The sequence below is a fragment of the Dama dama genome, chromosome 12 (genome assembly GCF_033118175.1).
Source record: "Dama dama isolate Ldn47 chromosome 12, ASM3311817v1, whole genome shotgun sequence".
Classification (NCBI taxonomy): domain Eukaryota; kingdom Metazoa; phylum Chordata; class Mammalia; order Artiodactyla; family Cervidae; genus Dama; species Dama dama.
This window is the reverse complement of record NC_083692.1, coordinates 42,690,799-42,717,125: the sequence shown is the minus strand read 5'-3', so window position 1 is coordinate 42,717,125 and position 26,327 is coordinate 42,690,799. Positions and strand designations below refer to the sequence as shown.

At 45.3% G+C, this 26,327-nt stretch overlaps 1 protein-coding gene across 1 annotated transcript; it reads left to right on the top strand.

Annotated features, from left to right (window-relative positions):
- Positions 1-23,930, top strand: HDC (histidine decarboxylase). The gene is made up of 12 exons (XM_061157131.1): positions 1-1,420; positions 4,217-4,389; positions 7,746-7,859; positions 8,830-8,952; positions 11,882-12,016; positions 12,272-12,415; positions 13,559-13,625; positions 14,485-14,647; positions 14,740-14,830; positions 18,808-18,906; positions 22,357-22,458; positions 22,592-23,930. Exons 1-12 carry the CDS (start codon positions 1,390-1,392, stop codon positions 23,324-23,326), a joined length of 1,977 nt encoding a protein of 658 aa, XP_061013114.1. The 5' UTR covers positions 1-1,389; the 3' UTR covers positions 23,327-23,930.
- The last annotated feature ends 2,397 nt before the right edge of the window (positions 23,931-26,327 follow it).

The window sequence follows — 26,327 nt, the reverse complement described above, 5'->3', positions numbered from 1 at the left end:
GATGGAGATATAATGAACTGAGATGGGGAAGACTGAACAAGAAGCAGGTTTTTAGGGAAAGACTAAAATTCAGTTTTGTAACATGTTAAGTTTGCCATGCCTAAGAGCTCTGCAAGATTTTTCTGGTAGGCAGTTGAATGTAAGGGTTTTGAACTCAGAAGCCTGGGAGGGCCTCATGGTATGAATTTGACATGGGGTTTTTACCTATAAGAATATCACTTGGTAATATTTGTTTATTTATTTTTAATTTGGCTACACCGAGTCTTAGTTGCAGCACGTGGGATTGTCCATCTTCGTTCAGGCATGCGAACTCTTAGTTGTGGCATGTGGGATCTGGTTCCCTGACCAGGGATCAAACTCTGGGCCCTCTGCATTGGGGGTGTGGAGTCTTAGCCACTGGACCACCAGGAAGTCCCTCAGCTGTTCACATTTAAAGCCATAGAAATGGGGGGGAAGTCATAGAAATGGATAAGGATGAGGGGAGGGCAATCCCCTGAAGCATGCCCACACTTAAGGGCCAGACGGAGGAGACAAGCAGCCAGAGAGCTGGAAGGAGGAGCGTGAGGGGCCGTGCCGTGGGAGGAGTAACCATCAAACTCCACTCGGGGGACAGGGAAGATGAAGATGGCAAACAAATGGTCTGTTCTCTTTGACAACCTGAACGCATTTGATCTCTTTTTACTCAGAAATCAAGCTCCAGAAGTAGTGTTCCCTTCCCTCACAGTAGTTTCCACATGTCCCTTTCCAAGCACACAGCCTTTTAAGTACTTCAAGTGTTAAATCTCAGTGACATTTCCATTTTTGTTTTTTTTTGCTTATCTGTTTTCTTATCTCTACAGCAATAAGTATTATGTAGTAATAATAGAAAAAAAAATCCATTGTATTAGATGATAACATCTGCCTGTTCCTGAGCATCCGTGTGGCCAGCAGAACAGCATCCCTGTAAGTGCTGTTTCTCCCTCCTGGCCTCAGATGGGGACCCAGTGGCAAGAATGATACAACCTTTGCAGCACCTCTTGGCTTCATTCTGGGCTACAGAGCTGGGAGCTTTGTGTGAGGCTCGTACTCCATTGTAAGAATCCAGGGGCAGAAAGAAAAGAGGGCTCTTTACCATATCCACCTGGAGGCTGCCTGCTAAGTGCCCTGTTTAGTTAGACATGCCTTTTATCCTAGGTTTCTGAACCGGCTAAAATTGTGGTCTCTGCTCCCAACAAGGACTGGGGGAAGAAGGCATGGAATTAATTAAACCTGGAGGAAGAGACATTGAGGGGTGGAGCTAAGGGGGGAAGAGAGGAGAACCCTTTAAATAAAGGGCGCACAGAGGCTACCCAGGAGCGCATCCTCTACCGTGTCCTCTGCAAGAAGGAGCCAGCCCTGAGCGTGAGGGATATGATGGAGCCTGAAGAGTACAGAGAGAGAGGTGAGCACGGGTGTCCCTGGGCCTTTTCCCCGTGGCCACTCTTCTAGAAACTGCTACTTAGGCGTTGGGGTGTCTTTTGACTGGAGCATTAGAGCTGACTCTTGAGAGTTGGCTTCTGCAAAATTTTTCCTGAGACGGGAATGTGGGATAAGAGTTTAAAACTTTTCCCAGCCTCTTGTTCATCATCCCTCTCAGGCACTGACTTATGGATGTCCACACTGCTGAGCCACGCTCTTTCTTTCCACTTTCCCACAGAATAGGGCATTTGAATTTCTGATCCACTAAATGGGAAAAAGGGGAATCATTCATTTTCTGAAAGAGAAAATAATTCCTCTTAGTATTCTGCAGTCACTGCAAAAATCTCATCTTTCTTCCTGTTTGTTTCTGTGTGACTCTGCCTGGAGAGTTCTTTCATTTAGCCATTCATTCCATATTTAAAGAGCACCTACTGTGTCTCAAACCTTGTGTGATGAGCAAAACCAGATGGTTATCCTGTTTTTCAGGCATGGCTGTCCTAAGAGGGGAAATAGGTAGTTGCTTATAATTTCTCTTTTGTGTTTACATCCTCATCCCCACTAGTAGGTTATTTTGTGGTAAGTCATGGTCATATTAAAATTCAACTTTTCCTCTTGTCTACCCAGACATAATTCACTAAGTAGATATGTCTTTGCATTTCAGTGGACATTAGCTTATTCCATTGCTTTCCAAAGGCATTCAGCTGAGAACAGGTTCCTGTGGACATTTATCCTGTGTGTGGAACACAAAAACATTCCATACAGTCCCTGGACAAGTGGAGGGCTAGGTCCAAGGCTCTCAGAGCACTGGGGGGATGCTGCTGCAGTCGTGAGAGGCATCAGGCTGTGGGAGGGTTGGAGGAGAGCACAAAGAAGAGAGAAGGGTACTGGGAGTTTTCACAGGGGCTAGTTCTGTTCATAAGAATTTTTCGTGAGCTGATGCATTGGGAAGCCATCAGATTCTCTTTCCTTGTCTCTCTGTCTCTCTCTTTTGCAGGGAGAAAGGAGCCTAGGGAGTCCTAAGGAGGAATGATAGATATTGAGAGAGATGGAGAGGGAGAGAAACAATGACAGAAAGAGACAGAGGCTCTGAAGATAGAGACCGTTTTCTGCAGAAATGAACGAAGAAAGAATAGATAATTTGCAGTGACTTCGAGTATTTGACTTGGGTGTTTTTCTTCCTTATTTATTTATTTTTTTCCCTGTTAAATCCTCATTTAATGAAGTATACTTCTTGAACATATCACACTTGTTCAGGGATCAAACGTTTGGGTAGGTATGATTGCAGTTAAGAAAAAAGTAGGGAAAGGAAAGACTACAGTGAAGTCTTAAGGTAGAATTTTCAGAAGATTTAGAATATGTATAATATTCAATCAATGTACCACATTTTCCTATTACAGATTTTATTCTTGGTTATTCACTGGAAGTAGATATAAGAAAAAGGGCACATGATTTGACTCTTAAGACATGAAATCTATCTATGTACGAAATACACATAAAATTTATTTCTAGATTATTTGGAAAACATGTAAAGGAGAATCGTAATAATTGTTGCTTTGCTTAATTGTATCCCACATTAGCTTTCTAAGGTCTGAGTTTTCTTCCTTATTTTATTCATTCATTTGACAAAATTTTTTGAGCATCTGAAAACTGTTCCAGGCACTGAGGTGTTGGTGGAGACAGAATTGAGGGAGATAAGTTGATTAAGACATAGTCCTGCATTTCCCCAAGATTTCACGCTAGTGCAGCCTTCTTAGTCTGGGCCTGTGGTTGTACTTTGGGGAGTCCATGCACCTCAGAAATTATATACAAAATCATATGTGTATAAATCTACAGTTTTAATCAGATTCTCAAAGATGTTCACAGGTCCAAAAATGTGAGGAATGGAAATGGTGAACTAATAGAATTTTTATATCTTTTATCAGAACCTGGTGTGGAAGCTTGCCATTTGTGCCAACAAAGAGTATAGGGTGTGTGTGTGTGTGTGTGTGTGTGTGTGTGTGTGTGTGTGTGTGTGTGTGTGTGTGTAATTTCTGGTTAGAAAGAGCCACATTGTTTATACTGAACCTGTAAGGTGATGAATAAATACTCTGTTTTTTGAAAAGAAAAACAGGTGGGAGAGCTGTTCAAGGTTGATATGGAGAAGGGAAGGGGAGGAAAAATAAATACTTTACCTTGGTGAAATGGCAACCCACTCCAGTGTTCTTCCCTGGGAAATCCCATGGACAGAGGAGTCTGGCAGGCTATATATAGTCCATAGGGTTGCAAAGTGAGAGTCACTCAGTCATGTCCGACTCTTTGTGACCCCATGGACTATGCAGTCCATGGAATTCTTCAGGCCAGAATACTGGAGTGGGTAGCCATTCCCTTCTCCAGGGGACCTTCCCAACCCAGGGATCAAACCCAGGTCTTCTGCATTGCAGGCGGATTCTTTTCCAGCTGAGCCATCAGGGAAGCCCAGGGTTGCATAGAGTCGGACACAACTGAGCAACTAACACTCTTACTTTTTTACCTTGGTTTTAGAGTTTGAGGCCTTGGAAATTTTTCCTCTTATTCATTTATATAGTCACATACTCTCTGCATCATTCATTTACTCCTTTGCACACTTCTTAATTTTTTAATTGAAGATAAGCTGTGTGCTGGGGGTCAGACCCTCCCTGACTCAGCCCATGAATCCATCTCCTTCCTCACCAAGTCTCTGGCCCTAACCCAAGGGTGATGGGCATGGGTTAGCCAGGCCCAGTCAGGGGACATGAGGCTGGCCTCTCTGCCTCTCTTTTAGGAAAGGAGATGGTGGACTACATCTGCCAGTACCTGACCACCGTGCGGGAGCGGCGGGTGACTCCAGACGTGAGGCCTGGCTACCTGCGAGCCCAGCTGCCTGAGAGTGCGCCCGTGGAGCCCGACAGCTGGGACAGCATCTTCGGGGACATTGAGCGAATCATCATGCCTGGGGTGAGATGTAGTCACCTCAGGGTGATTCTGGATGTCAGGGTGAAGGAGGGTGGGCACTAGGCCTGGAAACCCTGCTTTGGGTAAATGTGAGATGACCCCCAGCCCCTAGAACACCAACATCCCAGCCTGTCTCCTGGGCACGTGGAGGGCAGGGACTTAGACTGAAATTAGGTTTCTGGTGCCAGGACTGACCTGTAGAGTTGGGTGGGGAGCAGGAGGGAGTAAGAACTGCATCCTAGGGCCTGTCTGACAGATGGGTGGAGATCTGATGGGATAAGGTGAGCGGTGAAAATTGGGCCAGAGGGGGAAGGATGACTGTGGGGAGCAGGGTGGAGAGGGGCGGTGGGAGTTGATTCCTGGTGCTCCCGTTGGCAGAGCTGGGGGTTCTCCTATGGAATCCTGATATGTGACAAAGGGAATGAGGGAAGCCAAGAACACCCCCCTCTGAGGGCATTCTGATTGTCAGGTTGCAGGGCCAGGAAGCCAAGTGAGTCCCGGTCACTTTCCCCTCTGAAGTAGGAACCATATCCTTCCTGACCAAAGGAGATCTCCTGATGGATCTGCTTTTCAGGAGTAGGGAGGAGCTCCCCTTGAGTCATCTATACTTTATTCTCGGTGACAAGGGGCACAGTCTGGTGACAGTGTGAGGGGGACTGGGGAACCGATAGGCTGGCTGCTGCCTGGGGCTTGTGCTGGGGCCACCGTGGGCTGTGATGGTACCCCGAAGCCAGGTGAGGAGCTGTGCCCAGTGCTCCTGCTGCAGGTGGACTGTGCTCCTCCCACCGAGGGGCTGCCTTTTACTGTGCTCCACGCCGCGTGCCAGGCACCATACTAGCTACATTGTGGACTGGTTTGTTTTATCCCCAAACTGAGGCTTGGACAGGTTAGTTGTCTTTCCAAAGTGACAGTTCTCCCTGCGAGGGGTGCTGGTGTCTTGATCCCCATGTGTCCAGCCGCCCTTCCCCAGCAAGACTTGATACTTGCTCCTGTCACCCCCAGAGAGCTTTGGACTTAGATGTGCCAGAAGTATACCTGGAAGCAGGGGCAAGAGAGTCTTCAAACACAGAAAGTGATAGCAAATTTGTACAAAGGCAAATGCTCGTCTCTGACCATTCAGCCTATTTCACAAGCCTCATTTGAAAATTTCTATATCAGCAAAGCTCTACCAGGGAGGCTAGCTTCCTGATAAGATTATCTCATGGATTTCATTCTGTAAAATGTAATCGGCGGAGGCACCAACCGTAATTTGCTAGTGAGACCGAAAGCAACTGTCAGAAGAGGTGGAAATGAGCTGATTCATTTGACTGAAAGAAATTCCAGCAGTTGCTGGGGGTGTGGTTAAAGAGGTTCATTTCTGGACCTAGAGGTCTGTCTGTTTTGATAAGCATTCTTCTAGCTTATCTGATCTCATGTATCTTATTAGAACAGACAATTGCCTCTTGATAAGGCCCTTCTCTGGGGTTTCCAAAATACTGTCACTAAGCATATTGATAATGAAGACCCAATCTTTCATCTCATCTCTCAGGCTGCACCAGCCTCTGAGAGTTAGCCTGAAAGCAGTTGGCCCTTTGCTTTCTCATATGGGTCAGTGCCTCATTGAAAACTGAGTCAATTTCTCCCTCCTAAACACAAGAAGAAGAAAAACTCTTTTTGCCTTAATTCCAACCTTGGTTAGAGAAACCAAGGGGGAGGCAGGGGGAGAAGGCAGAGTGCCATCCTGCTCAGGTGTTGGGCTCTGGAGTCAGGCAGTCCTGGATTTCTGTCATCTGTCCCTACCAGATGTATGCAATCATGGGGATGTTGTCTCTCTCTGCCAGCCCCAGTTGTCATCTGTAAAACAGGGATGATGGTAGAAACTCCTAATAGGAGTACTGTGAGAAATAAGATAAAGCATAGAAAGTGGAAGATGTTGTTATTACCTATGATACCTTCTACCTGGTGGAATTCAGAAGAAGAGGTCTGTGACCTAAGAGTCAAGTCAGGATGTGATGGGTTTATCACCATGTGATTAGCTTACCATTAACATCAGTGCTTTACATTTTACAAATTTCTTCCCGAGCTAATTCACACAAGAACCCCAGGAGATGGGATTTATTTTATGGTGAGAAACTGAGGTTGAGAGAGAGAGAGGTACAGGGGAGGATCCTGGTTTTATGAGGTCTTAATTGGATGCAAAATTTGGGACCCCCTTAAAGAAAAAAAAATGAAGAATTAATCTTGAAAGAGACCCATGCAAACATAGGACCTTGATGCTTAAGTTCGTTAACTTCACAGTAAATCTACAAGGTCATAGAGCTTGTTATAGCCAACGGGTAGCACTGGAACCTGTGTCCTTGGGCTTAAATCTTGTGCTCTGTCTGCTATACACACTCTCCAGAACACTGTCTTTGCTCTTGAAGGATTAAAGGGATTTGTGCACATGAAATAACTCAGTAATATACAACAATGTTATCTCATGGGCTCTCAGTAGGGTAAAATATCTAGAATGAGAATGTTCCATGGGTTTGGGGAAGGGATCAATGTGGGCTGGGGAAGGGATCATGGAGGAAATGCACTTTTAGTAGCTTTCTAAGAATTAATAGGTTTTGGAACATCGTGTCTATAAGTGCCTTCCTTTTGGGAACACAGCTTTGCTCAATGACGTGATCACAGATATGAATGGGTCATGTTTGTAGATTGGTGAGATGAAGCCAGAGGGGGCCGATGAGCCATAAAAAATGTTTCTGAGATTTGTTGTAGGGACTCCTTCAGTCCACTGGCTCCTCCTTTCATCTGGTTAGTCCAACTGTGGGCTCAAGGGTTAATCTGGAAGCAGGGTCCCATATCTTTGGAATTTCTGTCCTCTGGTCTCCTCTCTTCATCTCTACTGGAAAGCTCAGGACAGCTTTGAGCCCATGCACACCGACTTCTGCAGGAGCTGCCTGCCCAGGGAGCTAGGGATGCCTTTTGCAAATGACTGGATGAGATAAGCCACCTGCTGCTACAGAGCACAATCTCCCCTTCCTTTCATTACTGGATAGGAGTGCTGTGGGGGCTAAGCATTGGAGACTAATGCAAAGAGTACACAAAATCCACAACTCTGATTCCCATAGCGATTTTCATCTTGTATATTCCCTTCTGGTCTTTGCATATGTGCAAATGCTTCACTGATGAACAAGCTTAGAATAGGAGAAATGTGGGCAGCAAGAACTGTGAATATGTCTTATTTTTATGGATTTGTGTCACTTGTTTGGTTCTCTTAAAAGTGTCAGCCAACCTCTAGAGTGGGTGCTTCCCCTTGCCAGGGAGGGTCTCTGGAGGAGGAAAGCCCCAGGACCTGCCCCCTGGTGCCAACTGTGTCTGTGCTCTGCCTCCAGGTGGTACACTGGCAAAGCCCCCATATGCATGCCTACTACCCAGCTCTCACCTCTTGGCCATCACTGCTGGGAGACATGCTGGCTGATGCCATCAACTGCTTGGGATTCACCTGGGTGAGTAACAGTGGCTGTGGCTATAACCAGTGGTAAAGAGGGCATAGCAGGAAGGGACATCCTGGGACAGACATATTTTGTCCTGGCTTCTGAACAGGGTTTCAAGTTAAATATTTACAATAGCTACATTCTTTGAGCTTAAGCTTTATATAAATGATCTCACCTTATTCTTTAACCCTATGGAACTGTGAGTATTGGCCCCATTTTGTAGGAACCAATTAAGAAATTAAGGCTTAAGTAACTTATCTCCCTGAGACCACACAGCTCATAGAGATAGAGATGAGATCTGGACTGACATCTGGTTATTACCAGTTCGTGACATTATCTAAGCACTTTGATACTTAATGATGACATTGTCTTTGAGGGGTTAGGGATATTCCCAAGACTTCCCTTAATACGCTCTTAAGCACCAATCAGCTTTAAATTGTGCCGGAATCCTCCTAGAACAGCTCTGTATTTTAAGCCTTGACTATTAGAGGGGGTGTGTGTGTGTGTGTGTGTGTGTGTGTGTGTGTGTAGGGGTGTGTGGGTGGGGTGGGTTGAAAGCTGGGAGAATTGCTATCTTTTCCAGGAGGAAGTGGTTTCTTTCTTAGTCCTAAAACTTCCCCCTGGCCTTTAGAATGCTTTTCAGTTGGCTATTTTAGGGACTTAGGGAGCCAAATGGAAGCAAATGGAAGCCAAATGGAAGTTTCTGGGCCTGTTTGTCCATAAGGTTTTGGAGTCACAGGAGAATTTACCTCATTGAGGATGGCATGAACCAAGGCCCTGTTTTCTTTTCCCCTTTTGGTCTGGCAGAGGATGGGGCAGGGATAGGACACAGGACCTGAAAGCGGTCCCTTCTCCCTTCTCCAGGGACAAGATAGGTTAGGCCTAGGGAAGGTCAAGGCAGAGACAGATGTGTTTGCGGGCTGGTGGGGGCATCTTGGTGCCCCGAAGCAAAATCCAGATGAAGTTGCTTTCCCTTTTTCAGGCTTCCAGTCCTGCGTGCACGGAGCTGGAGATGAACGTCATGGACTGGCTGGCAAAAATGCTGGGACTCCCAGAGCACTTCCTGCACCACCACCCCGGCAGCCAGGGGGGAGGCGTCTTGCAGGTGCCTCCTCATAGCATAGGGACTAAGTAGGAAAAGAAAAGCCAAACTTGCCCAGGCAGTTTTCATGTTTTCCATGGAATTTCTGCCGTGTCGCTCACACCACCACCATCGCTGCCGCCGCTGTGACCATTCTCACTACCACTGTCATGACCGACACCATCACAGACGTTACAACCCCACCACAGTCCTTGCTCCCTCCATTGCTGTCACTTCCGTCTTGACTTCTGTTGCCTTTAAATGCAGCCACCACTCTTTTAGCTTTTTTTGGAAAATGATCAAAATGTCAACGGGGCTTCTGAGTTGGACATGACTGAATGACTTAGCACAGCACAGCACAAAATGTCAGGAGGGTTTCCCAGGTGGCGCTAGTGGTAAATAACCTGCCAGCCAGTGCAGGAAATGCAGGAGATGCTGGTTTGATCCCTGGGTCTGGAAGATCCCCTCTAGGAGGGCACAGCAATGCACTCCAGTTTTCTTGCCTGGAGAATCTCATGGACAGAGGAGGCTGGCAGGCTACAGTCCGTGGCGTCGCAAAGAGTCGGACTAGACTGAAGCGACTTATCATGCACTCACACACACACAAAATGTCAACACATGATCACATTTTGGGGATCACCTGATTCAAGTTTCTTAGTTTATAATCTGACAACTCCCCTCTCTTGCCCCGTGGTACACCTTATGGTAAGTGGAAAAGAGAAGGCAAGCAGGGACTTTCCCACCCTCCTAGGTCCAGGAGATCCTTGCCAGTGAGAGAAATTAACAATCAATTTATCTTACCCTCTAATCCTGTCTTTTGAATATCTGTCAAATGATAGTTCTTCAAATATTAATTTTTTTGTCAAGATCAGTTGCAGCACAGAGGAGCTTGCTGGGTGCCTCCCATGGACTGCACATTGCTAGGTACTTCTGCATCTGTAAACCCTTGACATTCGTGAGGGTTTGGTTCTAAGACCTTTGAGAAGCCCCAAATTCTTGAATTCTGTAATGTGTCATTTTTCTTGATTTTATGATTAGGTAGAGAAATAATAATCATAATTTTTATTCCCTCAAAGGGTGGATGTTAGGATTCAGTGAGTTCATCTATTAAATAAAAATAGCTGTGCTGCCCTGAGATGAGAACTGGGATGTTTGCTGCGCCCATTTGCTAGCTAAGTGACTCCCTCTCTCACTCTAGTCTTTTAAAAAATTATTTATTTATTTATTTGTAAAGTTTTGACTGCGCTGGGTCTTTGTTGCTGCACATGGGCTTTCTCTAGTTGTGGTGAGTGGAGGCTACTTTCTAGCTGTGGTGCTTGGGCTTCTCATTGTGGTGGCTTCTCTTGTTGTAGCACACAGGTTCTAGGGTGTGCGGGCTTCAGTAGTTGTGGCCCTTGGGCTCAGCAGTTGTGACACACGGGCTTAGTTGGAATCTTCCTGGACCAGGGCTCAGACCTGTGTCCCCTGCATTGGTAGGTAGGTGGATTTTTAACCACTAGGACCAGCAGGGAAGTCGCATCTCCTTCTAGTCTTGAACTGATTAAATCTGACTCTCACAAGAAAGACAAGTTACTGCATGTTGTAGACCTTCTGGGTTGTTAACAGATAGTTACAGCTTCAGATATTATATCTGGAAGAACATGCTAAATGTCTGCTGGGCATGCTCTTGCTTTTCACCTAATTATCTCAAGAACCCTGTAGGTAAATAGTGTCATTTAAACATCATCCCAGATGTTTGAAACAAGAGCACCGAAGCTCAGAGAAGTTAAAACTTTGCTCCAGGTCATACAGCCGGTGAGTGAAAGAATGAGGATTCAAACCCCAGGCCTGTCTAAATCCAAACAGTGCTTTCTCCTGTATCTATCAGCTCTATGAACTTGGTTTAGTCCTGTCATTTTCCTGAGCATTACTGTTCTCATATGTAGACAGTAATCACGTAATGCAGGTCTGATGAGGAGCAAGTGGGAGGGCAGAAAGTGCTTTGTAAACTATGAATTGCTGTATGGATAGAAGGTGGAATCATTATATTATTATTACTATTCTGCTGGCTTCCTTATTGTGGAGTAATTTTCAGCCACTGAATATCTTATGGGATCTGGTCTATACCACTCTCTGTGACACAGTCTGCCAGGCTTTTCAGCAGGGTCATCTGTAGGTCACCTGAAGATTTCAAGAAGCCAGGACACCAAAGACTGACCAAATGAATGACAAAGAAACATCAAGATTCTTGTGAGGTTGCTGAGGTGGCCCCCAGGATTCCCACAGTCACGGCCAGAGCAAAACCCTACCTAATCTATTTTGGATAATGATAGTCCCCTCTGGGAAGCAGCTAAAGAGTTGCTGTCCATTTTATAAATGGAAAAGAGCCTTCTGGAGGGGTGGTACTAGCTTAAGGTCACAAGAGCCATCGGCAGCAACACTGAGGCCCAAGTCCTCTTGCCCATGGGCCAGGACCCTCCCTCTCTAGGATATCCCTGTGGAAACAAACTCTGTTTTCACACCTAATACTGGGTTGGCCAGAAAGTTTGAGTTTTTCCATAAGATGGTATGGGAAAATCCGAGTGAAATTTTTGGCCAAGTGAATACATCCAAAAAAATTTTTTTTTTTTTTAAAACACAGGGAACAGATATCTACAAGCAGACATGTATCAAGCATTCTCTGGACATTCTCTTTTTAGTCCCTGTGGCCTATAAAGGTGTTGAAAATTTAAAAGTTATAGGAGAGGGAGGTGTCCCAGGAATGCATAGGAGGTTGTGAATGGAGATAGAGAACAGGCATGTGAGCTGGGGGGGAGGGCAGCCCCTTAGGCAGGAGCTGTGTATGTGCTTCCTCAAGAATAGCTATTACACACACACACACACACACACACACACACACACACCTATGAAGCTGGGGAATTTGCCAAGAGAATACTTGGAGAGGCTATCACTGTGAACCCTTCTTCCACTGCAGAGCACAGTCAGCGAGTCCACCTTGATCGCCTTGCTGGCAGCAAGAAAGAACAAAATCCTGGAAATGAAAGCCTCTGAGCCTGAGGCGGACGAGTCCTTCCTGAATGCCCGGCTTGTGGCCTATGCCTCTGACCAGGTGAGTTGCCCAACACAGGCCAAACCTTCAGGCAGGCCTTGGCTTCTGGAGTCTTAATCCTTGAGTGATTTCCCTGTTTCTGTAGACAGAAGCTCACTGGGTTCAGGGCTACTCAGGCCTGGGAGATTTTCCAAGGAACCGTGGGGGAAGACAAACATCAGTTATTGTATTTGCTTCCCTTCACCTGGTTTCAGCGGTTTCTGGGAGTGTTCATTCTTGGATGACTCTGCTAACAGGTTTCCGTGGTCCTTCTAGGCCCACTCCTCGGTGGAAAAGGCTGGTCTGATTTCCCTGGTCAAGATGAAATTTCTGCCTGTGGATGAGAACTTCTCGCTCCGAGGGGAAGCTCTTCAGAAAGCCATCAAGGAGGACAGGGAACGGGGCCTGGTGCCTGTTTTTGTAAGTCAGACCACATTCTCAGCTTAGAACAGTAGAGTTGGAAGGTGAGGAAGGAATTTTGGCAGAATTCAGGTAAGTAACAGGCTGCAAATAAGAGCCAAAAGATCCTCAAATACATTGTTTTACAAAGTATGAGTTGGTATGTTAGGAAATAAGTTGTGTGGGTCATGCTGCTGCTGCTGCTGCTAAGTCGCTCCAGTCATGTCTGACTCTGTGCAACCCCATAGATGGCAGCCCACCAGGCTCCCCCCATCCCTGGGATTCTCCAGGCAAGAACACTGGAGTGGGTTTCCATTTCCTTCTCCCATGCATGAAAGTAAAAAGTGAAAGTAAAGTTGCCTAGTCGTGTCCGACTCTTAGCGACCCCATGGACTGCAGCCTATCAGGTTCGTCCATGGGATTTTCCAGGCAAGAGTACTGGAGTGGGTTGCCATTGCCTTCTCTGTGTGTGGGTCATAACCAGCATTAAAAGTAAAAAACAAGAAATAAAATAGAAAATATGAGAGTACCTTCCTGTATTGAGAATATGCATTGTGTGGTAAAACTTTTATTTCAAATACACATGTGTATATGTCCTAGGTGGCTCTATAAAAGATATTTCTTACTGTTGTTGTTCAGTTGCTAAGTTGTGTCCGACCTCTTGTGATCCCGTGGACTGCAGCATGCCAGGCTTCCCTGTTCTTCACTATCTCCCTGTGTTTGCTCAAGCTCATGTCCATTGAGTTGGTGATGCCATCCAACCATCTCATCTTCTGTCACCTTCTTCTCCTTCTCTCCTCAATCTTCCCCAGCATCAGGGTCTTTTCCAGTTAGTTAGCTCTACACATTAGTTGACCAAAGTATTGGAGCTTTGGCCTCAGTCCTTTCAATGAATATTCAGTGTTGATTTCCTTTAGGATTGACTCGTTTGATCTCCTTGCAGTCCAAGGGACTCTCAAGAGTCTTCTCCAGCACCACAATTCAAAAGCATCAGTTCTTCAGTGCATAATTTCTTACTGTGGGTCGTGTTAAAATATAGTATGAAATACCCCCTGTTCTAGTCAGATGCATGGGATAGATAATGTCTCTGACAAAATCTTTTTTCAGGCTGAAAGTGTCACACAAGCCTATCTTCCCATGTTAACTGCCTTTGTTTTCTCCCAGGTCTGTGCAACGCTGGGGACCACCGGGGTCTGTGCATTTGACTGCCTGTCAGAGCTGGGCCCCATCTGTAAGTGTCTGCCCTGTCTGGCTAGGAAGACAAGTGATGGGTTTTAACATGTTCCCTAGAGTAAGAGCCTGAAGCCAGCTCAGTGGCATTCTCCTGTCCCTCCTTGGTCAATGCACAGAGCGTGGGAGGAGTCACTAGAGGTCACGAGTGCCTTCTCCCAGGCAGCCAGGTCACCGCTTCTCCCAGTGGGGGACAGAGCTGACCTCCCTTGCATCCCTATCCTCGAGGCAGCAGTGGGAGGTCCTCAGGTCTCTCAACCCTCTCCCTTGTATGTTGAAATCTGCTTAAAGCAGGGTGTATCCAAAACACAGGGTAAATGAGGCATAGTGGAATATTTTCTAGTCTTGGCTAAGAAAATGAAAAGGGTAGGGTAGAGTAATCCCCTGAGTGGGGGTGGGGGTGGGCGGGGAATAAAGGCAGAAAAGAAGCCCAAATGTGATTGTTCAGAATTCTCGAGTGAGAAACCCACTAGGAAAGAGAGCCCCTCCCTCTCTAATGTTTGTATTAGATGCATTAACCTTGTTCTCTGGGCCAGTGCTAAGTTGGTTTCTGTTCCAGAAAGATCTGAGTGGAGCCCAAGAGGGTGTCGCCCCTCTGGTCAGGGAGAGGAAAGGCCAGGGTGAGGCTTGTAGGCTTTCCCCATGGGGGTGGCCGTGCCTCCCTGAGCACCACGCCTTGCACTGACACCCCCCCCGCCCCCCCCCGTGCCCACGTGCCGCTGTGTCTCATTCTTCCCCGGGCATACTTGCCCAGTCCTTCCCTCGCAGCTGGGCCAGGTGAAAGATGCCTTTTAGCTGGCTGGTGACAACCAACACCCGCCCGCACTGCCACCCCCAGCAGGTGACGTTTGCCTCCTCAGGTGCCCATGAGGGGCTGTGGCTCCACATTGACGCCGCCTACGCAGGCACTGCTTTCCTGTGCCCCGAGTTCCGGGGCTTTCTGAAGGGCATCGAGTATGCCGATTCCTTCACCTTTAACCCTTCCAAGTGGATGATGGTGCACTTTGACTGTACCGGCTTCTGGTGAGTGTGGCAGCCGGGCTCCCAGCCTGTGGGAAGGCCTCGCTTCCTCCAGAGAGGCCTGAGCCCACTGATGCCCATTTGGAACCCCACAGGGTCAAGGACAAGTACAAGCTGCAACAGACCTTCAGCGTAGACCCCGTCTACCTCAGGCACGCTGACTCGGGCGTGGCCACTGACTTCATGGTGAGTGGTCTGGCGTGGACAGCCTGGTGGCCTCTGAGATGGAAAACTGGCTGCCTCTGACCCCCCGAGGGCCTCCTTCCCTCACATTCTGAGCCCATCCCATAGTATTGCTGCTGTGTACCTTCACATTCAAACTGCCTGGGCATACAGAATGAAACCCAGAAAACTGTATAAAAAACCCTAGAAAATGTGACCAACCTTTGAGGCAGGGTGCAAGTTTCCTAAGTATTTGTGGCATTAAAAAATTCTCCCAATTCCCTTCTGCCTCCGTCCTGGGTAATCTTTTCTGCTTACTCCCCAGCAGCAGGGCAGTGTGGAGAATTTCCACAGGCAGGAAAAGAGGCTCCTTGCTTACAGCACTGTCCTCCTTTTGTTCCCGTCAAGGCACTGTGGGAAGCTACACGGTGGGGATGGGGCAATGGGTACCCTTCCTGAAGTTCTGGATGCCTCCAAGCATTCCTGCCTGCCCAGTAGCTGCACCTGTCTCTTGATGCTGCCCACATCCTCAGTCTGTACTGTCTCTTGGGGAAATAACGTCTTCAGATTTACTTCTCAGTCTGAAGATGGGTCCTTCCTTTAATTATAGGGGAGACAGGGATGCAAGAGCTTCCCAGGTGATGCTAGTGAAAAAGAACCCCTCTGCCAGTGCAGGAGATGTAAGAGATGTGGGTTTGATCCCTGGGTCTGGAGGACCCCCTGGAGGAGGACATGGCAACCCACTCCAGTTTTTTTGCCTGGAGAATCCCATGGACAGAGGAGCCTGGTGGGCTACAGTCCAGGGGTTGCAGAGTTGGACATGACAGAAGCAACTTAGCACGCACACAGCCAGTGATGTAAACTAGTAAATTACATATAACATAGCCAAAGTGAGGGATAGTGAGATGAACTGGCTCTGAGATTCCATACAAGCAGTGGGCTTTTGGGAAACTTAGTGAACCTCTCTCAGCCTTGACTTTCTCATATGCAAAATGGACATGGTGGTACTGGTTTCATAGGGTATTGTGAGGCTGCAATGGAAACATACATGTAGATCACTTATTACTGGAAATGTGGTACATGCTCAATAAATGGTAGGCATGACATTTCTAAAACCTCTTCTTTTAAGCTGCAGAGATTTGTTGTATAGTAAAGAGATTAAGTATGTAGTACCAAAGACAGATGACCTGTGTTTGAATTTTGGCTTCTCCATTTATTAATCTGTGTAGACTTGGGCAAATGACTTAAACTATTTAGGTTTTCTCATCTATAAAATGAGGGTGATAATAACAGTACTGTCTTCTTAAGCTTGCTGTGAGGATTGAATGAATGAATTCAGGGAAGCACAAAGAGCAATGCCTGCTATCTGTGAGTCATTTTTTTGAAGAGACGGTTCTGTCTTCTCGCCTTGGGCTGAAGCATCTAGCCCTTTTAGTCCTAAAATAATCACTCTATCCTCTCTTGATTATATTGGTTACCATCCCTTGGACCAGTTCATATTTCTTTAGATTTTTTTTTCAAAGCTTTTTGATTAGAATTTCAGTCAATAAGCTTGCAGTGGTTGGGCAGGACCCTCCAGAAGTTGATAAAAATAGAAGAATAATGGTTCTTTCATTGCTACTGCCCTGTGTAGTGGGTTTTCAGTATTTTTTTTAGTAAATGCAGCAGCCCAAGGGCCAGAAATCTTTAGGGATATTTCCTAGGGATTTCCTAGGGATAGGAAATTCTGGGTTTCTCTCCTGAGTATGATATGATGCCTGTTTTCCTGTAAGTAAAGTTGGATCATCATAACTTGAGAGCATTTTCTTACTTTGGCCCATTTTGGGTTTTATATTACTTTTTGTGTTTTTGTTTTTTGCCCACAGCCCTATCCCAGGATCTTCTTGTGGCTCATTCCAATCAGTTTCGAGATTTTATGGTGCTCTGTCTCTTGCAGATCACTCATAAAAATGTTAAATTGAACTTTTCTTAGCACGGATCCAGGGGAATCTTACTATGAATATTTCTACAACCAGAAGGTGCTACTTTATTTTTTTCCTCCCCCACCTCTAATCTTATGGATTTTGATTTTCAAATCTTGAAGCATTTCCTAGAAAGGTGAAGCTGCTGTCCGTTGTGATCCCAGGGGTCTTCACTGCTGCCCTGATCCATACCTCAAGCTCTTTTTCACCCAGGTGACTGAAACTTTAAATGAAAGCTCAGCCACTTTAAGATGAGCCAGAAATAGGGCAGCAGCCTTGTAGAGAAGAGTTGAGGACTTCATCCCTGGGACCTTGGAGCCACCTAAAATCAGGGCTAGATTCTTCTGACATCAGGAAGCTTCCTCCTCCCCACAGTTAGTGGAGAGGGCATTGTCTTGTCCTTGGCAGGGAGACTGGCAAAACCTTGATAGGACATAGAAAAGATTTGGGGATACCTTGAGTTAAAGAAGAGCCATGTCCAAATTTCCTGTTCCAATAGAAAATGTCAGCTAGAATCACCCTCCTGGGTCAGCACGGATTGATTTCAGAATAGTGACAAGAGAACAACTGAGGGATATGAACGGACTGTAAAGAAATCAAAATGAAAATCATCTCTGCTTCTCATTTAATTTGCTGGTCAATTATTGTAGTCAATTGGCCATAGCCATCTGGAAAACTATATTTTTAGAGAAGACCACTATTATCCATTCAATAGTCTACATCTGGCGTGTCCATCTAACAAAGGGTAGAGTTGACACTTTCCCTGTCACAGGGATTTTTGTGCTGTATCCAGGTTTTGATGCCCTCTGCTGGTAGAGAAAGTCCCCAAGCTGGTCATCAACACTAGACTGTTTTGCTTGGAAATCAAAGGCTTAGTACTTGATACAGAGAAACACTGTCCATCAACCAAGGGGTCATGTCCAAACTGTGCCTGAATCGGGCACTGGGGTGAAGGATGCAGATGTGCACAGTTTTGAGGATTAGGCCATTCTGTGAAGGACTAGATAGATATTTGATGGATCAAATATTTATTTTTAGTCAACATAAATTGTGGCAGAGCTTTCTGACACTTGAGGAGGAGGTCATTTGAACTCACAGTACTCATCAGGACAATTGCAAATATTTTCCAAACCCTTTGCTCTGTTTTCAGACCCTAGAGATCGGTGTGGAATTGGTTTGAATGTTTTCAGCTCTTTGGTGCCCGCAACCTTGAACTTTAAGCTCTGTTGGACTTGGTCACCAGGAGCAAAGGGTCAGTTTGAGTCTAACAGAAGCTGAGATGTGCTTGTTTATTTGAAATCCGAGGACTGGAATGCTGCCTCCTGAAGACACGGGGATGTCACAGGGAAGATCAGGACAGGACAGTAATATTAAGTAACCATCATCTTGGTTCTAGGCAGAAATGCAGCTGTGACTGGTGGCTCACATTTTATCATCTAAATAGCCAACACCTACTGACAGTCTCCTGTGAAGCTCTTCACCATGGTTCTCTTCACGCCACTTCACTGGAGGTGCTGCCCATTCTTGTCTCACGAGGAGCCAGTGAGGCAGCAGTGCCCAAGGGCACAGGTAGCAAGAGGCAGAGCTGGAGGAGAAACCCAGGTTTTCAAGACTCAAGCATCTGAGCTCTTGACCCCCATACTTTACATTTTTGTAATAGAAACAAAACTTTATTTTCTGCAATTCAAGTAACTTAGGTTCTTTTTAGAGAAAGTTGTATTTCACCCTATCTTGAATTTCAGCCTGGGATGAAACGTTTAAAGTAGCATTTAAAGCAAAATGTCTTCTCCTTGGTTCAGGGTCATGGACTTGGTGTCCACCTGTGCTGCTCTTAGGGCCAACTTCACTAGGGTTTGCTCACATGATGAAGTGGCCTCCGGCTAACTTGCCTGGCTTCTTACCAACAGGCTCGGGAGTCATGGTGACAGCGTGCATCCCTGGAGGGCTGTGTGGGCAACAGGTGATGAAGCCCGGGGGTGTGTGTGGGAGCAGCAGGGGTCCCTGTCTTTAACCACTGTGCACTGTGTTCCTTTGTTCTAGCACTGGCAGATCCCCTTGAGCCGGCGCTTTCGCTCTATTAAACTCTGGTTCGTGATTCGGTCCTTTGGGGTGAAGAATCTTCAAGCGCATGTCAGACATGTATGTAGTGGGCAGACGTGGGCGGAGCCTGGGCTCTCTTTGTAGCCTAGTGGGGAGGAGGGCTGGTTTCTGCTTTGCACACCTGCCCTAGGGACTTGTGATGTATGACTCAGATGTCGGGGCCTGTTCCTGAACTCCTGGGACTTGATTATTCAGGGTGGCTATCTGTTTGTTAGCTAGAGGATCACTGAGCAGAACGTGACACCAAGGGCTGGGTGGTGTCTGTCCTGCCCACCTGAGTGTCTCACCATCCCTTCTGCTACTATCGAGCACCAGGGAGGCATGGCCCGAGAGCCTGGTTTGCAGAGAAAGAAATAGAGAGTAAATCAAAAGGTGACATGTCCCCAGGGTAGGAGCCTATGTTTTAAATAATTACTTGGATTGTTATAGCTGTCTGGAAATGTTAGTCACTCTCATGGTTATGCCAGAAACCTGGCTCTCCTGGCTTATGCATGTAGACTGACAAAGTCTGGAACAAACTTCCCTGCATTATGTCAATAGGTATTTACTGAAGGTGTATTTGGTACAATTTATTTCAACTCAATTCAACAAAAAAATTATTGGGTTAGGAAAGAGACCCAGAGGTGACTGAGATAGGTACAGTCCCTCTGTCATTCTTGTTTTTGTTTGTTTGTTTGTAAACCTTCATATGTATTAAACCTGCACATGTGATAAAATTGCACTGAACAAAATACACGCAAGCACACACACAGGTGAGTATTGGTAACTCCCAATCTATAAAATTCATAGATTGTGTCCATGTCAATATGCTGGTGGTGATACTATAGTATAAATTTGCAGGCTATCATCATTGTAATAAAATGAGTAAGAGAGCATGTGGTCTCTCTATGATTTCTTACAAGTACCTGTGAATTTATAACTACATAAAAATAAAAGTTTAAATTTGTTCAGACCACATTTAAACCTTGTCGGTAAATTTCGCAATGACAGTCTCACTGTGACGCCTCTGTAGGGGCACTTCACAGGTAGGAAACTGAGGCAGGTGGGCGCAGTGACCTGCAGTCTGTGTTATGTCTGAGATTTTTGTCAAGCAGCACTAGACAAAATGGCTAAGGTTCTGTCATATTCTTCCTGGAAGGGGTGGAACTTAACTAAGAATTTTTGTCAGCAGTGTTTTCCTCTCATTTTTACAAGTGCCCATGAGAAAGACAAGGTTGTTGAATAAAAGCAGCAGGCTTAATCCAAAAATGTCATCCTTTGATCTTCTGTGTGTCTTTTCCTGTCCACCTTTCCTCTAGGGAATTCCTTCCTCCTTTAACAAACACAAAGCCAAATGAAATGGCTGAATCACTAAGGATGACTGGCTTACTGTTGGTAATTTTACATTTGTTATTAATATCAAGGTGTTGGTTTACTGGGTGCTGATCAATGAGCCGCTGTCACCCAGCCTATTGAGGGACATGAAGCACTTTTGCTCTCTCTAGATTGATCTTCAGACTCAAGACTGAAATGTAGTTGCTAGGGGATGAGGTGGTGGAGGCTACAAGTTGTCAGGAAAATGCTTTTGCTTCCAACTTAGGACTGGATATTGACCTGCAGGTGCTGGCCCACTCCCCTCATGCTGCCTCTTTCCAACTCAAAGTCCCCGATTCCCATCAGCTCCCTTTTTCCTGCTCTAGGCCCAGACTCTGGAGCCTGGCTTTCAAGGACCTGGTTATCAGCCTCTAAGCTCAGGCTTGTCCCTGGCCCATTCCAGCTCCATCCTCAGCGTGCCTCTGCACCTTCACCTGTGTGTCACCCTCCTGAACCACCCCCTCCTCTCCAAATGATGGAAGGAGATTAACTTCCGCTTCTCCCAGGAGCTTCCCTCACTATTCCACCTGCCGTCATCTCTAGATTTGTACCCGAGAGGTCTTACTCATGTAGATTTAAGAAAAATTTACACAGAAAGTTCTCAAATTGGTAGGGCAAGATGGAAATGGGTTTGGAGGGAAGGAGGTACAGGGGGAAATGATGACAGAATTAGAAAGTAAATTGCAAAAGATAAAACAGTTAGAAAACACTTAGTGGAGTGCTTCCCCTGAGAGAGAGTTTTAGGACTTGAAAATGAAAAGTGCTTAGGCAGAGATTGGAGATAATTTTAAACAGACCATGCCTTGGAGAGAGAAAGTGGTTCTGGGTCAGGTATGTAGCAAATCAAAAGGATTGTTGGCTAAATACTTTTGCCTTCTCTTGAAATAGAGAAGCCAGTGTGAGAGTCAGGTAGTAGCAATTACTTAGCAAATAGTTTATTAAGATCCTTCTGGTTAAGTGGGGAAATTTTTAAAAATGAAAGAAAGGGCAAAAAAAAAAAAAATAAAGGGCAAGTTTTAGCCTTATTTAGTTAGTAATTCTAAGAAAAAAATAGGAAATTAAAAATGATAACTTCAGTGAAAGATCAATATGGTATACCACAATATTTTATTGTGGTAAAATATAGATAACATGATTCCTTAAACTTTAATCTTAAAAAATTTTTTTTTCTTTCTTTTTTTGAAAAAACTTATTTTGTATTAGGGTAGAGCCAATTAATGATGGTGTAATAGTTTCAGGTGAATAGCAAAGGGACTCAGTCATACGTATACATGTATGTATTCTCCCCCAAACTCCCCTCTCATCCAGGCTTCCATATAACATTGAGCAGAGACAACTCTAACCATTTTTATGTGCACAATTCAGTGACATTAAGTACACTCACAAAGTGTGCAACTGTCATTACTATTTCCAGAACTTTCCCTTCATCCCCAGCAGAAACTGTGTACCCATTAAACAGGTTTAAAGCCTTCTCCATGAGGATAATAGGTAAAAATATATTCTTTGTGGAATATCAGAAAAAAAGAGGATAAAGGGCATTTGAGGTGAAAATGTTCCAGAGGTTAGGGGAAGGTGGAGACTTAGGATACGGGGGCAGGGCTGTCAGCAGCCCACATTGTGCCTTTATGTGCAGGAGAAACAAATGTTGCTTCCTCTGAGCATGTGCACCCTGCAAGAGGCACCTGGCTGGGACTGTAGAATGTGGGCTGGGTGTGGGCCCTTGCCAGCCCCCTTGGCCAGTCTGGAAGGGCCATTGCCTTGATGGCAAAGCAAGTGCCTTCTGGGAATTCCTTGGTGGTCCATGGTTAGCACTGTGCTTTCACTGCTGAGGGCTGGGTTCAAACCTTGGTTGGGAAACTAGGATCCCTCAAGCCTTCTCTTTCTGGGGGTGGGTTGAAAGAGGGCCTTGAGACATGAGTTTTCAAAGTGGAGCTAATGTGACAAGAAATACAGAGCCACTGGAGGTTTTACAGCTTGGAGCAAAATCAAATGGAGAAGAAATTTCAGGCAGAAGTCATTTAGGTCTCTATGGTTCAAAGGTGTGATAGCTTTAAACCTGTTTCGCAGGGTGAAGGTTTATGCACAGTCTTCTCTTCCTGTTAATAATCTCAGTTCTCTTGATGTTCACAATTCTAGGGCACGGAAATGGCTAAGTATTTTGAATCTCTGGTCAGAAATGACCCTTTCTTTGAAATTCCTGCCAAGAGGCACCTTGGCCTGGTGGTTTTTCGTCTGAAGGTAATGCCATCTTCTGTCTCACGTGGAGGGTGTTATTTGGTGACTTTCAGCCTCTTGGAAATGTAAATACTGGGCTTCTGGGGATGCTTACTGGGAATAATGTGGTATGCTCTTGTCTTTATCCTTCAAACAGGGTCCTAACTGCCTCACAGAAAGCGTGTTAAAGGAAATAGCTAAAGCCGGCCGTCTCTTCCTCATTCCAGCCACTATCCAGGACAAATTGATCATCCGTTTCACTGTGACATCCCAGTTCACCACCAGGGATGACATCCTGAGAGACTGGAATCTCATTCAGGATGCTGCCACTCTCATCCTGAGTCAGCATTGTACTTCCCAACCCAGCCCTCAGGGGGCGAACCTCATCCTCCAAACCAGGGGCCCCAAAGCCTTGGCCAAGGAGATGTCCTTTCCCCCTGTCAACGGGGCAGGCGATGACCCAGCCCATTTCAGCAAGATCGTCAAGCAGCCTCCGCGTGTGGGAGCCAGTCCTGTAAGCCGCCATCTTGAAACCCTGCTGCACCCACCGGATGACTGCTTCTCTGAAGAGGCTCCAGACGTCACCGAGCACAAGCTGTCCTCCTTTCTGTTCAGTTATTTGTCTGTGCAGAACAAGAAGAAGGCAGTACGTTCCCTCAGTTGCAATAGCGTGCCTGTGAGTGCTCAAAAGCAACTGACCACAGAAGGCTCTGTGAAGAATGGCGGCTCCTCCCGGGTCAGAATCTTTTCTAGGTTCCCGGAAGAGATGATGATGCTGAAGAAGAGTGCCTTCAAAAAACTAATCAAATTCTACAGTGTCCCCAACTTTCCTGAATGCAGCTCTCAGTGTGGGCTACAGCTGCCCTGCTGCCCTCTGCAGGCAATGGTTTAGACCAGGGGGTTCCGCCTGGGTCCATAAATGTGTTTCAAGGAGTCTAACCTCTTAAACTTGATTCTGAATTTATGTGCTTATATGTATGTGCATTTTTCTTGGGAAAAAGCCAGTGATTTCTCATGAACCTCATAGAGGTTCATGACCTATGATAGGATTCAAATAGAGAATTTAAGCCAGCATGGTCCAGAAGACTCCAGCAGGCTGGTCAGAGAGAAAGGGTCTAGGGTGGGGCATTGATGGGCAGCTTCTGTGGTTTAGCTTCTGACACTGAGACTTTGAAGTCTCATGAAACATAATGTGGAAATAAATTGTGCTTGTCTCTGAAAAAAATTATTCTGTGTCACTCAATTGACCACTGAAATACTTGTTTTTCTTTTTCCATTATGGTTTATTACAGGGTTTTGAATATAGTTCCCTGTGCTATGAAGTAGGACAGGGAAGGATTTTTTTATTTATCCATTCTGGATATAATAGTTTGTATCTGCTAATTCCAGATTCTTAATCCATCCTCCCACCCCTACTCCCATCTTGACAACCACAAGTCTGTTCTCTATGTCTGTGAATCTGTTTTTGTTGTGTAGATAAATTCATTTGTGCCATACTTTAGATTCCACATATAAGTGATATCATATGGTATTTGTCTTTCTATTTCTGATTTACTTCATTTAGTATGATAATGTCTAGTTGCATCCATGTTGCTGAAAATGACAGTATTTCATTCTTTTTTGTGGCTGAGTAGTATTCTGTTGTGTATATATATGTGTGTGTATGTGTGTATATATATACACACACACACTGTATCTTTATCCATTCATCTTTTGGTGGACATTTAGATTGTTTCTATTTCTTGACTGTTGTAAATAGTGCTGCTGTGAAAATTGAGTTGTATGTATCTTTTTGAATTATAGTTTTATCCAAAGATATGCCTGGGAGTGGGATTGCTGGGTCATATGGCAACTCTAGTTTTTTGAGGAACCTCCATACTGCTTTTTATGCACCAATTTACATTACCATCAACAGTGTAGGAGTGTTCCTTTTTCTCCATACCCTCTCCAGCAGTTGTTTGTGGACTTTTTAATGATGCCATTTTGACCAGTGTGGGTGGTAGCTTACTGTAGTTTTGATTTGCATTTCTCTAATAATTAGCGATGTTGAGCATCTTTTCATGTGTCTGTTGGCTGGCTGTATGTCTTCTTTGGAGAAATGTCTATGTAGGTTGGGTTGTTTGTTTTTTGTTATTGAGTTGTATCAGCTGTCTGTATATTTTGGAAATTGAGCTCTTGTCAGTTGCATTATTTGCAAATATTTTCTCCTAGTTTGTAGGTTGTCATTTTTTTGTTTATGGTTTCTTTTTCTGACCACTAAAATATTGATTTATTAACCAGGGCATGTGCTGGAGCCTAAATGAATGTACTTACAGATTTTTAGTACGCTAAAGATCTGACTTTAAAGTAAGAACAAGTTTGGAGAAGCCCTTGGTAGGAAAAACGCAGACAGTTTGAGCCAGACACTGTGACTTACAGTTTATAAATGAGGAAATAGAGATGCTAGGTCACACAACTTATAAATGGGCAAGCCCAGGCCTCCTTATCTTCATGCTATTCCCACCAGACCATACTGTTCAAGGTTGTCCTTGATCAGAATCTCACTATCCATCAGACCTCTCTAATTCTTCATTACAGAAAAATGTTCCCTCTCTAGGTTTGGAACTTGTGCATTTTCGTTTTTTTTTTCTGGACCCTGTAGTCAAATAAAAGTTTTGTTCCCAAGCAGCTTACCCATGGTGAGTTCTTTCCATTTCAGATGGTACTTTTGTAGGGAGTAGTTCTGAAATTGGTTATTATTAACACTGTTAAAGATAAAGTGGCTGCTAGTTAAAATGGTAAGAATACATTTTTTTCTTTTTTTTTGGCTGCTGGGTCTTTGTTGTGTGCAAGAGCTTCTCTCTAGTTGCCATGCGCAGACTTAATTGCCCTGTGGCATGTGGGTGGGATCTAGTTCCCTGACCAGGGATGGAACCTGGATCCTCTGCTTTGGAAGGCAGATTTTTAAGCACTGGACCACCAGGGAAGTCCTGGTAAGAACACATTTTCAGTCAGTAATAACTAGTTGTTATAGAAAAATGAGTTCAGTGTGAACTAGGCTTAACTATATTTGTACAGAGGTCACTGGACACTTTAGAGGGAGGACGCCTGCAGGGGCTCAGTAGGGTTAGGGAAGTGAAAAATTACCAAAAACAGGAGAGAGGTTTGGTCCATGGAAAGCCCACCTGGGTTTGCTAACTGGTGCTTATCGAAGTGAGGCCCCTACCCTTCCACAGAGGTTGGGAGATAGGGACCCTATCTTCAAGTGTTGGCTGGAATAAGTGGTAAATACTTCGGCAGCCTTGGGTTTCTCAGGCAGGCACTTTAACGGGGTGTAGGATCATCCGAGGGGTGTGGCCTTGAATTTTTAGAAACTCTGCTGCTATTTTGTTTAAGTCTTTATAAGCCAAGGTTGTGGCCCAGTTGAGAAGAGGACTTGGAGGAGCCTAGGTAGAGTTTTGGTCAGGGTAAGAATCTTTGTCAAGAGTTTATACTTGCGTATTACCCTTGTTCTCAATTGGTGGTCCCTGAACTTTGCCCATACTGGAATCACCTGGGAGTCTTTAAAAAAAAAAAAAAAAAGTACTGATACCTGGTGCTCATTCCCAGAAATCTTGATCTAACTGGTATCAGATGGGCCCAAGGCTTTGGATTTTTTAACAGTTCTCCAGTGATTCTAAAAAGTAGCAGTGTTCTAGAGTCGCTTGCTGTTCCAAGAGGGGCATGTGCACCAGAAGCACTGGCATCCCCATGTACTTCTTATGCAACTTGAAGCTTGAGAAGCCCTGCTCCAAGCCAGTGGTTGAGCCTGCTGCAGAGTCACCAGCAGGGCTTGTTAAAACGTAGATGGCTGGGCCTCTCCCCAGTGGTTCTGATTCAGTAGGTCTGAGGGGCCTGATAATTTGCATGTCTGA